Raw genomic sequence first — 17452 nt, forward strand, 5'->3', positions numbered from 1 at the left:
GTGATGGCCAGCATGAGGGGGCATAGCTTTAAATTGAGGGATGAAAGGTATAGGACAGATGTCAGAGGTAGTTCCTTTACTCAGAGAGTAGTAAGGAAATGGAACGTTTTGCCTGCAACGGTAGTAGATTCACCAACTTTAAGTACATTTAAGTCGTCATTGGACAAGCATATGGATGTACATGGAATAGTGTAGGCTAGATGGGCTTCAGATTGGGATGGCAGGTCGGCACAACATCGAGGGCCAAAGGGCCTGTACTGTGCTGTAATGTTCTATGTTCTATGAACTTGGATGCTATCTCTTTTGTGATTCATGCTTGAGGACTCCCAAATCGCTTGGTGCAGTAGCTTTCTACAGCCTTTGTCCATTTAAATAATAGTCAGCTCCACTATTCTTTCTGCCAATGTGAATAATGTTACATTTTACCACATTATATTCCATCTGCCATGTTTTTGCCCACTCACTACTCTATTTCTATCCCTCTGTAGACACTTTGTGTCATCCTCACCAACAGCCTTCCCACCTATTTTTGTGACATTTGCAAACTTAGCTATAATACATTCTCTTTCCTCATCAGTCATCACAATTCAAGATCAGTTAAGATAACAAAGTGTGGAGCTGGACGAACACAGCAGGCCAAGCAGCATCTCAGGAGCACAAAAGCTGACGTTTCCGGCCTAGACCCTTCATCAGAGAGGGAAAATGGAGAGGGAACTGGAATAAATAGGGAGAGAGGGGGAGGCGGACCGAAGATGGAGAGAAAAGAAGATAGGTGGAGAGGAGAGTATAGGTGGGGAGGTAGGGAGGGGATAGGTCAGTCCAGGGAAGATGGACAGTCAAGGAGGCAGGATGAGGTAGTAGGTAGGAAATGGAGGTGTGGCTTGAGGTGTGAGGAAGGGATGGGTGAGAGGAAGGACCAGCATTTTCCAAGTTCCCAGAAGTGGCAGTGGGACAGCCTGCAGGCGCCCTTCCCAGTGACAGAAATAAGTGTCAGAAACCTGGACAGGCTTAGATGCCTTCCCAGACATAACAGCAGCTGGAGTACCCGCAGGCTTCCCTGCAGAAGGATTCTTCACCCATTCTGTACCCCTCATACACCACTGCCATTACCTGCCCTCACCTACTGATGACACCCCATAGCAACTTACAGAATAGAGGCAGGAAGAGGCCATTCTGCCCTTCAAGCCTGCTCCATTTTTCATTTTGTTCATGGCTGAACATCCAGTAGCCTATTCCTGCCTTTCCCCTCATATCCTTTGGTTCCTTTCGACCCAAGTGCTAGATTCAAATCCTTCTTGAACTCATGTGATGAGTTTTGATCTCAACTGATTTCTGTAGTAGTGAATTCCAAAGGCTTGCCACTCCCAGGATGAAGAGATTTCTCCTCATCTCAGTCCCAAATGGTTTACCTCATATCCTTAGATTGTGACCACCCATCATTAAGAACATCCTCCCTGCAGCTACCCTGACTGGTCCTGTAGAATTGTAGAATTGTATTTGTTTCTATGAGATTGCCCCCTCACTTCTGAACTCTAGCGAATAGAGTCCTAACTGATTCAACCTCTCCTCATATATCAATCCCTAGAATCAGTCTGATAAATCTTTGCAGCACTCCCTCTATAACCAGTTCATCATTCCTCAGATAAGGAGACCAAAATTGCACACAATATTTCTGGTGTGGTCTCACCAAGATCAGGTATAGTTGCAGCAAGACATTCCTGCTCCTGGACTCAAATCCCCTCACTTTGAAGGTCAACATAACATTTGCCTTCTTCAATGCCTGCTGCACCAGTCTGCTTACCTTCGGTGACTAGAGTGCAAGGACACCCAGGTTTCATTCTGCATTCCCCTCTCTCAATGCATAAACACTCAGATTATTGTTAGCTTTCCTGCTTTTACTATCAAAGTGGATAACCTGACATTTAACCACATTATGCTGCATCTACTCTACATTTGCCCATTCAGTCCACCTGTCTATGTCACACTGAACATTTCTGCATTCTCCTCACAGCTCACACTCCCAACCAGCTTTGTGTCCTCTGAAAATTTGGAGATATTTCCCTCATCTAAATTATTAATACACATTGTGAACAGTTAGGTTCTGAGCACTGAAACCTGTGTTTCCTAACTAGTCACTGCCTGCCATTTGGAAAGTAACTTGTATTTCACCATGCTTTGATTCCTGTCTGCCAAACCATTGTAAGATCATAAAACTATAAGAAACAAGAAAAGGAATAGGCTGTTTGGTCCCTAGAGCCTGTTCCACCATTCAAAAGGATCATGGTTGAACCAACAATCCTCACGGCCACTTTCCTGTCCTTTCCCCGAACTCTTAATTTCCTTACTGATCAAGAATCAATCTAACTCAGTCTCACATATACACAAGGACTCTGACGCTTGCTTGAACCAAGGAGATCCAAAAACTCTCAACCTTCCGAAAGAAGAAATTCCAGTTAATCTCAGTATTAAATTGGTACACCTTTATTCTGTGGCTATGCCCTTTGGTCTTAGACTCTCCATTGAGGGAAACATCCTCTCAGCACTCATCTGTCAAGTCCCTTAAGAATCCTCTACATTTCAATGAGATCACCTCTCATTCTTCCGAACTCCAGTGAATAGACTCCCAATCTGTTTGACCTTTGCTCATAAGACAATCCTTCCATACCAGGGATCATCCTTGTGAACCTTCTCCATAACTGCCTCCAATGAAATTATATCTCTTCTCAAATGACGCGGCTGAAACTGCTTACAGTACTCCAGGTGTATTCTCACCAGCACCTTGTACAGTTGCAGTAAGACTTCCATAGTCTTATACTCCAATCCCTTGAAGTAAGGCCCATCATTCCATTAGCCTTCCCGATTAGTTGCTGCCCCTGAATACTAGCTTTCTGTGTTTTGTGCACAAGTTACCATGCCCCCCCCGTCCCTTTATGTAGCAGCTTTCTGCAGCTTTTCTCCATTTAAATAATAATGTTCTTTCTTTGTTCTCCCATTCAAAATGAACAACTTCACATTTTTCCACATTATATTACATTTGACAGACTTTCGCCTATTTATTTAAGCTATCAATATCTCTCAGTAAACTGTTTCTATCCCTCTCACAATCTGCCTTTCCACTTATTTTTGTGTGATCTGCAAATTTGGCTATAATACATTCACTTCCTTCCTCCCAAGTCGGGACATATTGTAAACAGTTGCTATATCATCATCGATCCCTGTAGAATTCCACAGGTCACAGGTCACCAACCTGAAAAAGAACCCCAATCCATTTTTCTATCTATTTCATACACTGCCCCCAATCCCTTTAACTCTATGAACCAATATCTTACAAAAACGAAGTTGCTGGAAAAGCTCAGCAGGTCTGGCAGCATCTGTGGAGGAGAAAATAGAGTTAATGTTTCAGGTCCAGTGACCCTTCCTCAGAACTAATCTCTTATGTGGAACTTTGTTGAAAGTCTTTTGAAAGTACAAACAAGCATCATCCACTGGCTCCCCCTCATTAACTCTCTACTAGTTACATTCTCAAAGTGTTCTAGTAGATTTGTAAAGCATAATTTTACTTTCCATGTTGACTCTGCCTAATCCTGCCAGTATTTTTCAAATGCTCTGATAGTAAATCTTCTGCAGTGGACCCTGGCATTCTCCCCATTACTGAAATCAAGCTGACTTGTCTATTATTCCCAGTTTTCTCTCTCTCTCCCTTTTTAAATCCAGCTGCTGCTTCTGTGCTGGAAAGCTTAACAGCAGACTTCCAACATCCAAGGCCTACCTACTGGATGGGGAAGTCTACAGTGAGTGACTCCTGCACACAAGCTTCACCTTCTGTTCCCCCATTGATCCCCCTGAGTGGGTGCGGATTTGGGAAGGGCAGGTCACAGTCATAAACTCAGAGAGAGAATTTCCTGCCCTAAAGTTGAGATCCTAGCTATTTCCTGAAGGCATCAATGTAATAGCAAGGCGAAAGAAAGGAAGGTGCAGAAAAGGATACAGCAAGAGTACTGGGGAGTCTGGGTTGTACAATGAGAGGAGGTTGCAGACATAGGACAAAAGCCATGTAGGATTTATGTCCAGATTCAAGTTTTAAGTGAAAAATATTACAGGGATATGGTCAGTGAGCAGTGAGTAATCAACCTGACAGTGGAGATGGCAATACAGTTGATGGAGAGGTAGAATTGCGTATGGTTGGCCACATGTGAAAATTGACCATAGGGCTTCTGAATGATCTGTTCAAAGGGAAGAATGATATTGGGAAATAAAAAGAATGAAATAGGGGCAACAAATACAGAGAATAACGGAGAAACTCAGCAGGCCTGGCAGGATCTGTGAAGAGTGAAATGGAATAAAAATTTGAGTCCAATATGACTCTTCTTCAGATCTCCAGCCCTGTGGTGCCCACCGGTCACAGAAAGCCTCAGCCCAGTGTCTATGAATCCATGAAAGAGAGCCAGGCAGTTAGGTCTCATAACACCCATTCATTGCCCATTGGCTGGATCTGTTAATGGCCACCTTAGCCTCTTTTGAAAACCAACATTAAACCAATGTAACCAAATTAAGTTAAACTAAAAGATGAAAATCCCTCAAAGGGGCACTGAATCCAGATCCCCAGAACGTTACTTTGTTCTCTGGAGGATGGAGGATATCATGTGTACTCCCTCTCCAAGAACACTCAAGTGCAGATACAAAAGTCAGACAGTCAGATGTAACAGCTCCCTTTATGGTCTCTGAACAACAAAGTACAACAAAGAAACCTACAGCACAAGAACAGGCCCTTCGGCCCTCCAAGCCTGTGCCGATCAAGATCCTCTGTCTAACCTGTCATCTATTTTCTAACGGTCTGTGTCCATTTGCTCCCTGCCCATCCATGTACCTGTCCAAATATATCTTAAAAGACACTAATGTGTATGCGTCTACCACCTCCGCTGGCAACGCGTTCCAGGCACCCACCACCCTCTCCCTTAAACTTACCTCCTCTCACTTTGAACTCATGACCCCTAGTAATTGAGCACCCCACTCTGGAAAAAAGCTTTTTGCTATCCACCCTGTCTATACCCCTCATGATTTTGTAGACCTCAATCAGGTCCCCCCTCAATCTCCATCTTTCTGATGAAAATAATCCTAATCTATTCAACCTCTCTTCATAGCTAGCACCCTCCATACCAGGCAACATCCTGGTGAACCTCCTCTGCACCCTCTCCAAAGCATTCGCATCCTTTTGGTAACGTGACGACCAGAACTGTACACAGTACTCCAAATGTGGCCGAACCAAAGTCCTATACAACTGCAACATGACCTGCCAACTCTTGTATTCAATACCCCGCCCAATGAAGGAAAGCATGCCATCTGCCTTTTTGACCACCCTATTGACCTGTGTTGTCACCTTCAGGGAACAATGGACCTGAACACCCAGATCTCTCTGTTCATCAATTTTCCCTAGGACTTTTCCATTTACTGTATAGTTCACCCTTGAATTTGATCTTCCAAAATGCATCACCTCGCATTTGCCCGGATTGAACTCCATCTGCCATTTATCTGCCCAACTCTCCAGTCTATCTATATATTCTGCTGTAATCTCTGACAGTCCCCTTCACTATCAGCTACTCCACAAATCTTAGTGTCATCAGCAAACTTGCTGATCAGACCACCTACACCTTCCTCCGGATCATTTACATATATCACAAACAACAGCGGTCCCAGCACAGATCCCTGTGGAACACCACTGGTCACAGGTCTCCAATTTGAGAAACTCCCTTCTACTACTGCTCTCTGTCTCCTGTTGCCTAGCCAGTTTTTTATCCATCTAGCTGGCACACCCTGGACCCCATGTGACTTCACTTTCTCCATCAGCCTGCCATGGGGAACCTTATCAAACGCCTTACTGAAGTCCATGTATATGACATCTACAGCCTTTCTCTCATCAATCAACTTTGTCACGTCCTCAAAGGATTCTATTAAGTTGGCAAGACATGACCTTCCCTGCACAAAACCATGTTGCCTATCACTGATAAGCCCATTTTCTTCCAAATGGGAATAGATCCCATCCCTCAGTATCTTCTCCAGCAGCTTCCCTACCACTGACTTCAGGCTCACTGGTCGATAATTACCTGGATTATCCTTGCTGTCCCTTTTAAACAAGGGGACAACATTAGCAATTCTCCAGTCCTCTGGGACCTCACCTGTGTCTAAGGACGCTGCAAAGATATCTGTTAAGGCCCCAGCTATTTCCTCTCTCGCTTCCCTCATTAATCTGGGATAGATCCCATCCGGATCTGGGGACTTGTCCACCTTAATGTCTTTTAGGATACCTAACACTTCCTCCTTCCTTATGTCAACTTGACGTAGAGTAAGCAAACATCTGTCCCTAACCTCAACATCCATCATGTCCCTCTCCTTGGTGAATACCGATGCAAAGTACTCGTTAAGTATGTCACCCATTTTCTCTGAATCAGCGCATAACTTTCCTTCTTTGTCCTTAAATGGGCCAATCCTTTCTCTAGTTACCCTCTTGCTCTTTATATATGAATAAAAGTCTTTGGGATTTTCCTTAACCATGTTTGCCAGCTTGGATCTATTAACAGCAGCCATGACCTGTGTGTATAGATATCTTTATGCACAAATTGATGGTATTAGGACAGAAAGTGGTTAAACATGCATGCGGGACCCTGGACTTTATAAACAGTGGCATGGGGTACAAAGAAGGAACATTATGATAAACCTTTACATAAAAACAGATTTGTTTAGACATAAATGGAACATTGTGTCTCAAATTGAACGCCATAATTTAGGAATGATGTGAAGTCTTTAGAGAGGGTGCAGAAAAGATGAATGAAGGTAGATCCAAGGATGAGGGACAACAGTTACATGGATAGATTGGAGATGGTCATGTACTCCTGACAGAAGAGAAGTTTAAGACTAAATTGTTAGAGATGCTCACTTACTTGTTGCAAGGTTACCAGAGGTTGGATAGGAATGTGAAATAATCACATCAACCATGATCTTACTAGATGGTGAAGAAGGCTAGAGAGCCTGAGTGGCGTATATCTAATTCAGGTTAAATCCCAATGTGGCAACTGTGGAATTTAAATTCAGTTAATAAATCTGTAATATGAAGCTAATAATGTGACCATGAAGTTTTCATCAACAGTTCACCTGAACTTACTTTCACGCTGGCAGGGGAATTGAGTTTAAGAGCTGTGAGGTTATGCTGCAACTCTATAAAACCCTGATGGACCAAACTTGTAATATTGTGTTCAGTTCTGGTTGCCTGATTATATGAAGGACGTGGAATCTTTAGAGAGGGTGCAGAGGAGATTTACCAAGATGCTGTCTGGACCAGAGGGCAGGTCTTATGAGGAAAGGTTGAGGGAGCTCGGGCTTTTATCATTGGAGCGAAGAAGGTTGAGAGGTGACTTGATAGAGCTTTACAAGATGATAAGAGGCATAGTAAAGTGGATAGTCAGGGATTTTTTCCCAGGGTGAATTGACTTTACGAGGTGGCATAATTTTAAGGTTATTGGAGGAAGGTTTAGGAGAAATGACAGAGGTAGGTTCTTCACACAGAGAGTGGTGGGTGTGTGGAATGTGCTGCCGGCAGTGGTAGTGGAGTCAGATACTTTAGAGACTTTTAAGCAACTCTTGGATAGGCACATGGAGGATAGTAAAATGTAGGGTTTGTAGTGTAGATTTATCTTAGTAGGATAATAGGTCGGCACAACATCGTGGGCTGAAGGGCCTGTACTGTGCTGTACTGTTCTATATTCTATGTTCATATAATATTACTCACCACTGAAGCAAATACTGGGTTCCAACTGATCTGAACCAGTTACCACCCCCCACCTCCTCTTAGGAAATGTCTGAAATGCCAGGTCTCTCATTCCCAGGGATTCAAATGAGGAAATAAAATTACACTTAATTAGGGGGGAAGTTTACAATCGAGTTGGATAAAACTTGTTATGATTCTTCTGACTTACCTCCTGGATAGTTATATATGCATCACCAAGAAGAAGGCTTATCTGTGGATTCGGGAACTGTTCATGCAAGTCTCTATAAAACAGAAAATATGACAGTGTGCTGCAGAAGTCATGCTGAAATATTCACGTTGGTATGGCCCACTGGAGTAGCACATTGTAAAATGACTCCCACTATTCCTAGAGTCTTAACAAATATTAAAGTTTTTAAAGGAACATAAAATACCCCAATTTGCCTGACTTTCAGACCAAAGTTGATGGAAAGCATGGAACAAGTAACTACACTTAAGCTACAAATAAATAGATATAAATCATCGGCATGTCTCTCATTTATCAGTTCAAAAGTCACAGCTCACAAGTGTTTCTGCAGGAAAGACAACTGATTTACTTCAAGTTTATATTGAACTTTTAACTGCAATGAACAAGCAGCCTTAGCCAGGGAGAACAACTTGTGTCTTTATCTCTCGTTGTCACTGTCTGTGTCTCTATATCTTATAGAGGCATTGAGTCGTAGAGATGTACAGCACGGAAACAGTCCCTCCAGTCCAAATCGTCCATAGTGACCAGATATCCTAAATTAATCTAGTCCCATTTTCCAGCATTAGGCCCATATCCCTCTAAACCCTTCCTATTCATATACCCATCCAGTTGCCTTTTAAATATTGTTATGGTATCAGTTTCCACCACTTCCTCCGGCAGCTCATTCCATACATACACCATCCTCTGTGAGAAAAAGTTGCCCCTTAGATACCTTTCAAATCATGCCCCTCTCATCTTAAACATTTCTCCCTAGTTTGGACTCCCTTACCATGTGGAAAAGACTTCAGTTATTTACCCTATCCATGCCCCTCATGATTTTATAAACATCTATAAGATCACCAACCCCCAGCTTCCAATGATTCCAGGGAAAGTAGTGCCACCTTATTCAGTCTCTACCTATGGAATAAACCTTCCAACCCCGGTAATGTCCTTGTATTTATTTTCTGAACTGTTTCACGTTGAACAATAGGGAGACCAGAAATGAACACAGTATTTCAAAACTGGCCTGACCAATGTCCTGTACAGCCTCAACACAACATCCCAACTCCTGCACTCAATGCACTGACCAATACAGGTCAAACATTTTCTTCACTACCCTGTCTACCTGCGAATCCACTTTCAATGAACTATCAACCTGCATCCCAAGGTCTCTTTATTCAACAACACTCCCCAGGACCTTACCATTATCTATATCAATCCTGCCCTGGTTGCCTTAGCAAAACGCAACACCTCAAATTTAGCTAAATTAAACTCAACCTGGAGCTTGTCAGGCCGTTGGCCCTTATTTCCAGCTCCAACCTGCTCGGTTAGCTGAGAACCAATAAGCTTCACTTGTATACTACTCTTCAGCTCCTGATCGTGTGGACATTACAGGAATTCACAGCCACAAAAACAGAGTTCACAAAAGTTATCAAATTCTCTGTTGTGAAATTGTGTAGCCATTGTGGTAAATCCCTCTTCTTAAAATCATTTCTTTGTCCTTGTGGTCCAAAGATTTTAAAGGCACATAAAATAAAAAGACAATGGAGCAGAGGAGATAATAGGAACAAGGGTCTGGGCCTGAAATGTCAGCTTTCCTGCTCCTAAGATGCTGCTTGGCCTGCTGTATTCATCCAACTCCACACCTTGTTATCATGAAGCAGAGGACACCTCTGTCTTCAAAGAAAATTAAACACCATCTGAAAAATGCCTTTCATTATAAACGTGTAAAAGACAACACCAAAGCAAGACTTACATCCATTCATTCTTCTTCCCCTCTTTATACCAACTTACACAGTCATAGAATTTCCTAAATTTTAACCTATTCTAATATTTTGCATTCAGCATAATGTAGCCATGATGATATTATCATTTCCATTAATATGAACTAGTTTTACATTAAATGTTTGCAACGAAAGATTTCATCTCCAAATGACTCGTGTTCTAATTTTTGTATTTTTCAATGGTTACTGAATTATGATCAGTGTAAATTAGCATTTCCTGGTTTCCATATAGGCTTCGAAGTGCCGAATAGTTAACATCAATCCCAATGTCTCGTTTTCTATGGTACAGTTCTGATGCTGGTTTAGTTTCTTAGCAAGGAATCCCACTGGATTCTCTATTCCCGACTCATCATCCAATAATGGGGCAGCATCTCGCCCCCAAATCACTAGCATCAACTGCCATTGTGAAAAGTCTAAAAATCAGAGATGATTTGTTTAAGAAGATTACCTTCATGTTCTCAAAGGCTGGTTGGCATTCTGCTGACCATGCCTCTTTTGCTTGAGTCTTTAACAAATTTGGTAAAGGTATAGCTATCATAATGAAATCATGCACAAATTTCTGGTAAAATCTGCACTTTCCTAAAAATGTCATAATTTTTTTTGTTCAGTTTTAGGAACAGGAAATTCTATTAACGCCTTCATTTTTACTGTCCTTGGAACCACTTGTCCTTGTTGGAATTACATGTACCAAATAAGTCACTCTTGATTTTGAAAATTCACCATTTGCTAAATTTATTATTACATTTATCAGCCAATTGTAATTATTACAACACAGATCTTTGACCTTCCTTTCATACTTTTTCCAAGCGTTACTATCAACTACAACGTCATCTACATATACGACACAGTGATGAACTCCAGCAATGATTTGACACATAAGCCTCTGGAATGTGGCGGGGGGCAATCTTTAACCTGAATGCATCACCCGACATTGAACTAACTCATGTGATGTAACCAACATTCCCTTTAAGTTTTCTTACCCTTGCACAGACATCTGATGTCTACATATGGAGCTTCCCATTAGTTGCATGAGAAATGTTGGTCACAATACTGGAACTTCCTCCCAAACAACAATGTCGGTCTACTTGCAGCACATATATTGGAATGGTTCAAGAAAACGGCTCACCACCACCTTCTCTAGTGATAAATGCTGGCCCAGGCAGTAACACTCACATCAGATGAATTAAAAATGGAGGAGAATTGTTACTCAAATTATCATCCGCTCCCACCATGTCATAACACCCCACCACGAAGCTTTACATCTTCTTTGCCACTGGGGGCCCTGTCTAAAGAGCCCACCCTTACTGTGCCCCTCCTGTACTACGCTGGAAAACAAACAACTTCCGAAGAATGCATTTCCCCACCTGTTCCTACACCTACAAACATAGAAACAAGGACTTAACCTGCCCCTTCAGCTGCACCCTAAACTAGAGATTTCTCTGCTTGACAGGCAGCCAAGCTTTTAATCAAGATGGCTTCTCAGTAGGAGATACTTTTGAAGAAGCAAATCATTGAATCCCTACAATGTGGAAACAGGCCATTCAGCCCATCAAGTCCACATCAATCCTCCAAAGGGCATCCCAGTCAGACACACCCCATCCCTGTAACCCTGCAGCCTACACATCTTTGGACTGTGGGAGGAAGCCAGAGCAGCTAGAGGAAACCCACATAGACACAGGGAGGAAGTGCAAATTCCACACAGTCACCTGAGACTGGAATCAAACCTGGATCCCTGGCACTATGAGGCAATAGTGCTAACCACTCAGCTACTGTACCACACACAGAAAGGCCAGTGCTGTAGAATTACCATACACAACATAAATCCAACCAAGCTGCTCCCTGCATTTAGCAACCCTCCAGTTTTAGTATTTTGGTCTCTGTGTTATCTTATATATTTAACATTTACATTTTTTTCCCTCCTAATGAGAGCTGTCTCTTACATACTTGTAGCATCTGATATAGAGCTTTTGGTCTTTTTGCTTGTACAGGTAGATCTCAGCCAACTTCTTTTGGGCTTCAATATAATATGGCTGCTCAGGGATAACACCCCTGAGCATGCTGAATGCTGTTTCTACATCATCCTGGCTCAGAGCTAAATCAACATTGGCGATGGTGATTCGTGTTTCTTCTGGTGTCCCAGCAAATTCATGGATTGCATCTTGCAACACTTTAGTAGCTTCATGCTGCAAAGAGAAAGCTTCAGATGGTAATTAGTGTAAACTAACAGGCATACATTTGTAACAAACCACGAAGCTGGCGCTTCTCATCCTTGAATGATGATGGGAACATCAATATTGTGCCTACAGATTCCCATTCAGGTCATACCCATAGTAACAGGAGTAGACCATTCAGCCCTATGACCCTATTCAATTAGATTATAGCTGTTCTGCTATACAGCTCAGCTGAAAAAGAAATCACCTCAACTTCCAACGTAGTCCTTGTCCCATTCGCTAACAAATTTTAATAAATCCAATGAAACACACAGAAAAGTAAATTGTCGAAATTGTCTACACTGGGGAGAAAGCAACTTTTCAATCTGTGTGTTAATTTTTCTCTGAAAATGCTCCTACAAAGTTGTTATTGACCATAAGACCACAAGGAATAGGAACGGGAGAAGGCAATTTCACCCCTCAAGGCTACGCTGCCATTCAATAGGATATTGGCTGATCCCACATTCCTCACACCACTTTCCAGCTTTTTTCCTCATAACCCTTGAATTTGCTACTGATCAAGAATTGATGTATCTTAGCCTTAAATGTACACATGGACTCCACCCCCACGGCTGTCAACTGGAGGCTGAAATTTACTTTGTTTTAAAATGAAGTCATCTGTTGGCTCGCCACAAACAAGATTTTCCCCTTGCCCTGATCCTTTTTGTCCACTCAATGCTGACACCAATGGAGAGGGCAAGGTCCATTGGAAGCAATAGAGGTTGCAACTGCAGATCTGCTCTGGAGCTGAGACACTGAGCTACTTCAGAATGACACAGATTATAGAGCACATCAACCTGGTGCGTTGGTGCCACTCCCGGGATCTAAACTCTGGAATCTCCCTGACTCTCCCGTCTTACAGAGATAATGGGAACTGCAGATGCTGGAGAATCCAAGATAGTAAAGTGTGAAGCTGGATGGACACAGCAGGCCAAGCAGCATGCGCCCCTGAGATGCTGCTTGGCCTGCTGTGTTCATCCAGCTCCACACTTTGTTATCACCCCTCTTACATCTCCTTTTGGCTTTGCTGTCGAAACAGTTTGATAACGCTCCTATGAAGTGCCTTCTGAAAGTTTTGCGACATTAAAACTGCTATATCAATGAAAGTTATTGTTGTAGGCCAGGATGTTGTAGGCACAGCTACTGGGAATCTACAAAATAGAAGATATCCATGCACCAGCTCACCCCTGCAGTCATGTGTCAGTGGCAGGCTGTTACTGTTGAATTACGCTGAATGTGCTATATAAATGTGAGCTCCTCATGTGACTGTGTTTGAACATTGTAGAGAATGCATTACCTGTTCTCCATTTAAGTGCTGAGCGTCTGCCAGTTCCAGATACACAGAGGCACGGTCACTCATGCTGATGTTGGCCGGTGCCCAGTTCCCCTTTCTAGCCGGGCCTCGCCTCACCCCTGGCAGGCTGATTGCCATTTTCAGTGTTGTTATGGCTTCTGTGATCTTGCCCATCTTCTTCAGGGCTCTGGCTTTGATCAGGTGGTAGACAGGGTGATCTCTGACCTGCAAGGTTGAGCAAAAGTGCAACTCGTACCTCTACTATCTTCAACACTGGCTGAATAACATTGCATTTCAACTGGAAACATACAAATAAGAGTCCTTGGGCCAAGAGGAAGAAAATCCTTGACCCCACCACAGAAAGGAAAATGCAATTAATGACACAGACTTTAAAGAACAGAAACAGATCATTCTGTCTATGTTGCCATGTGTAGAACAGCATTGAACATAGAACGGTACAGCATAGGAACGGGCCCTTCTTTGACATGACACCAAATGAAACTAATCCCTTCAGCCTGCCCTTGGTCCATATGCTGCATTTCCTAGCATATTCATATGCTTGTCTAAAAGTCCCATAAATGCCTCTATTGTATCTGCCTCCACCACCACCCCTGGCAGTGTGTTCCAGACTCCTACCACTCTCTGTGTAAAAAACAACTTCCCCTCTCGCACCTCAAATGCATGCCCCCGGTATATTTCAACTTGTCTCGTCCAAGCTCCTTCCCTGACAGAATGGAACACTTAATACCGTCCATTGGGTCTGAATGTGGTCACAGCCATTTCCAGCTTCAGTTTTCACACATCATTTACACTGCAATGGGAGAAATAGTGGTTGTTCCTCACACAGAGAGTCTTTTAACTTTGGAAAACCCCCCATTTGCTTCTTGGTAGCAGTCCTCACCAACCCCATCGCCTTTGAACTTCCCTGTGTTCCCACCCAAACCATCTAACTAAATTTTCACCCACCCCACCTTGCCCCTCTCCACCAGCTTTAGCTTGAGTCAACATGCCAGATTTATTTTATATTCGTTCATGGGATGTGGGCATGGCTGGTTAGGGCAGCATTGTTGCCCATCCTAGCTGCACAGGGGGTAGTTAAGAGTCAGCCATGTTGCTTTGAGTCTGGAGTCACATGCAGCCCAGACTGGGTAAGGACAGCAGATTTCCTTCCCTAGAAGACATTAGTAAACCAGATGGGTTTTTAGGACAATTGACATTGTCACCATTTTTATTGCAGATTTTTTATCAAATTCAAAGTCTACCATCTGACATGGTGAAAATTGAACTCATGTCCTAAAACATTAGCCTGAGGTTCTGGATTAAATAGGGGATACTAATCCAAAGGGGATTCAGGATCAAAGGGACTTGGGTGTATACATGCACAGTCACTGAAGGCAGCAGAATTACTTCAGAATCATTGAATTACTGAACCCATATAGCGTGGAAGCAGGCCATTTGACCCATTGAATCCACACTAACTCTCCAAAGAGTATCTCACCCAGACCCACCATTCCCCACCTTATCCCTGTAACCCTGCATTTCCCATGACCTAGCTTTCACATCCCTGAACACCATGGGCAATTTAGCACGGCCAATTCACCCTAACCTGCACATCTTTGCGCTGTGGGAGGAAACCAGAGCACCCAGAGGAAACTCTCACAGACACGGGGAGAATGTGCAAACTCCACACTGACAGTCACCTGAGGGTGGAATTAAACCCGGGTCCCTGGTGCTATGAGTCAGCAGTGCTAACCCACTGAGCCACCGTGGCAGCCAAATAACCTTGAAAGTAAAAAGAAATTGCTGGAGAAGCCCAGCAAGATGGCAACATCTGTGGAAAAAGAAACAGCAGTTATTGCATCCAGTCCAATATAACTCTTTTTCGGAACTTCAGTTGTGTGGAAAGAGGTTGGGACTGTTACTCACGGAGGAGGGCAGGTTGAGAGGAGATTTGGTCAAGATATTCAAAATCGTAAGGAGTCAAGGTGGTGTGGATCAGAAGAAACTGTTCCTATTGGTGAAGGATTAAGAGCAAGGGGGCACAAATTTCAGGAAATTGGTAAAAGAAGTAATTGAGGAAGAGTCACTTGGACTGGAATGAACAACCTGACATTCTGGTGGAGGCAGGTTCAGTCGAGGCACTTAAGAGGCAGTGAGATTATTATATGAAAAGTAAGAACATGGAAGGTACATGAAGAAGATGGAAAATGACAGGAGGTGCATCGCTCATCTGAAGGGCTGATATGCTAAATGGCCTTCTTCCATGTTATATTGATTCTGTATAAAATACAAGTTCCTTTTTTAATCTAATTTTTCTAACTATGGCAGAAGATTGTTGGACATGGTTATTGACAACCGAAGTGGTTCTCACCTGGAAATTGTAGCTGAGGCCCATTTCTAAAGAATGGGAACATTCTTTGAAATTGCATTGGGCCAGGTATATCTGAGCCATGAATAGGTGGCCATCAGCATAACTGGGGTCCAGTTGGAGATATTGCTGCAGTGTGGCCTGAGCAGCGTCCATGTTACCTATGCAGGAAGAACAAAACTTTGAGCAAAATTCACTTACTAAATCCATTCTTTTCTGTCATTCCCTAAGTATAAGCTGTAACATTTGTAAGATGAACCAGGGATTGGGTAGTGTGACATATGGGATCTTGGTTTTGACTCTGAAGTCTCCCATTATGGTCCAATATGACGTTCTTAATCCAATACTTCATAGGTACAAAATTGAACAAGATGTGATGCCATTAAGGACTATAAGCACACCATTTAGTTCCTTGGTAACAAGGTGTAGAGCTGGAGGAACACAGCAAGCCAAGCACTGATGAAGGGTCTAGGCCCGAAACGTCAACCTTCCTGCTCTTAAGATGCTGCTTGGTCTGTTGTGTTCATCCAGCTCTACACCTTGTTATCAAGGAGCTAAAAGATTCTCCAGCATCTGCAGTTCCTATTATCTCATTTAACTCTTTGATCAGTTTCTCCATCAATCAACCAGTTCATGACTGATCTTTACCTCAATTCATTTACCCTCCCTATTTCTAAATCACTTGATACACTTACCCAATAAGAATCTACTGAACCAAAAACAGAAATTGATGGAAAAACTCAGCAAAATTTGCAGCATCTATGGAGAGAGAAACAGAGTTAATGTTTTGAGTCAAGTGATCCTGCTTTTGATATCAGTCTTGAAAGCTCCATCTGTCGCTGAATTTGGGGGAAGAGTTTCCATTAGGTCAAAATCCCTGTAACTCCCTCCTTAATGGCATTGTGGGTGTGCCTCCAACAACTGGATTGTAGCAGTTCAAGAAGAGCAATTACGGATGAGCAATAAATGCTGACCCAATCAGCAAAGCTCACAGCCCCCAAATTAAAACTTTAAAAAATTCCAGGTTTCGACTAACACTTCTTTGAAGTGTCTCCCGATTTCCCTCCTAAATGGCCTAGTTCTAATTTCAAGGTTATGCCCCCCTGTTCTAGATTCCCTGACCAAAGGAAATAGTTTACATGCAATTACTCTCTTGAACCCTTGTAATGTTTCAAGCAACTCAATCATACTGCCACACAATCTTGTGTACTCAAGGGCAGTTCAATAATATTTGACATTCTAACTCAGGGAGGTCACAGGAGGGAACAATGAGACCAAGAAATGTGTCCTCAGCCTGTACTTGATAGACCTGAAGCTGTAGGTGTTGCTACAACCTCACAATGGACTGGAAGTGACTGCTTGCAAGAGATGATGCTACTAAAGGTAAATCTTTTGGCTAAAAGTACCTTACAAGAGACTTAAGTCGAAGTGTGACAAATAGTTTCCATTCTGTGCACAAGTGCTATTGTATTTAACTAAATTTGCTGGAAAAGCCCTGCAAGTTTGGCAGCATCTGTGAAGGAAAAAAACAGAGTTAACGTTTTGGGTCCAGTGACCCTTCCTCAGAACCGCTGGGGAAGGGTCACCAGACCTGAAACGTTAACTGTGTTTTTTCCTTCACGGATCCTGCCAGACCTGCTGGGCTTTTCCAGCAACTTTGGTTTTGTTCCTGATTTACAGCTTCTGCAGTTCTTTCAGTTTTATTACTATTGTACATAATTCCATTCTCACCCTCTCAAAAGAATTGCAGATAAATTGACTTGCTTTATATTCATGCAATGTAAGGCCTGTTCGACTTCCTTTCCTGAGCACAA

The 17452-nt window shown here is 42.8% G+C and overlaps 1 protein-coding gene across 1 annotated transcript in view; it reads right to left on the reverse strand.

The window, feature by feature from the left end:
* LOC125462908 (tetratricopeptide repeat protein 21B-like) overlaps positions 1 to 17452 on the reverse strand; it is a 122402-nt gene that overhangs the window by 61217 nt on the left and 43733 nt on the right. The window contains exons 12-15 of the mRNA XM_059640004.1: positions 15642 to 15799; positions 13274 to 13495; positions 11711 to 11949; positions 7968 to 8040 (exon numbers count right to left, since the gene is read on the reverse strand). Coding sequence (XP_059495987.1) covers positions 7968 to 8040; positions 11711 to 11949; positions 13274 to 13495; positions 15642 to 15799 — 692 coding nt within the window. The remainder of the gene's footprint in view (positions 1 to 7967; positions 8041 to 11710; positions 11950 to 13273; positions 13496 to 15641; positions 15800 to 17452) is intronic.

The sequence above is a fragment of the Stegostoma tigrinum genome, chromosome 2 (assembly GCF_030684315.1).
Source record: "Stegostoma tigrinum isolate sSteTig4 chromosome 2, sSteTig4.hap1, whole genome shotgun sequence".
NCBI lineage: Eukaryota > Metazoa > Chordata > Chondrichthyes > Orectolobiformes > Stegostomatidae > Stegostoma > Stegostoma tigrinum.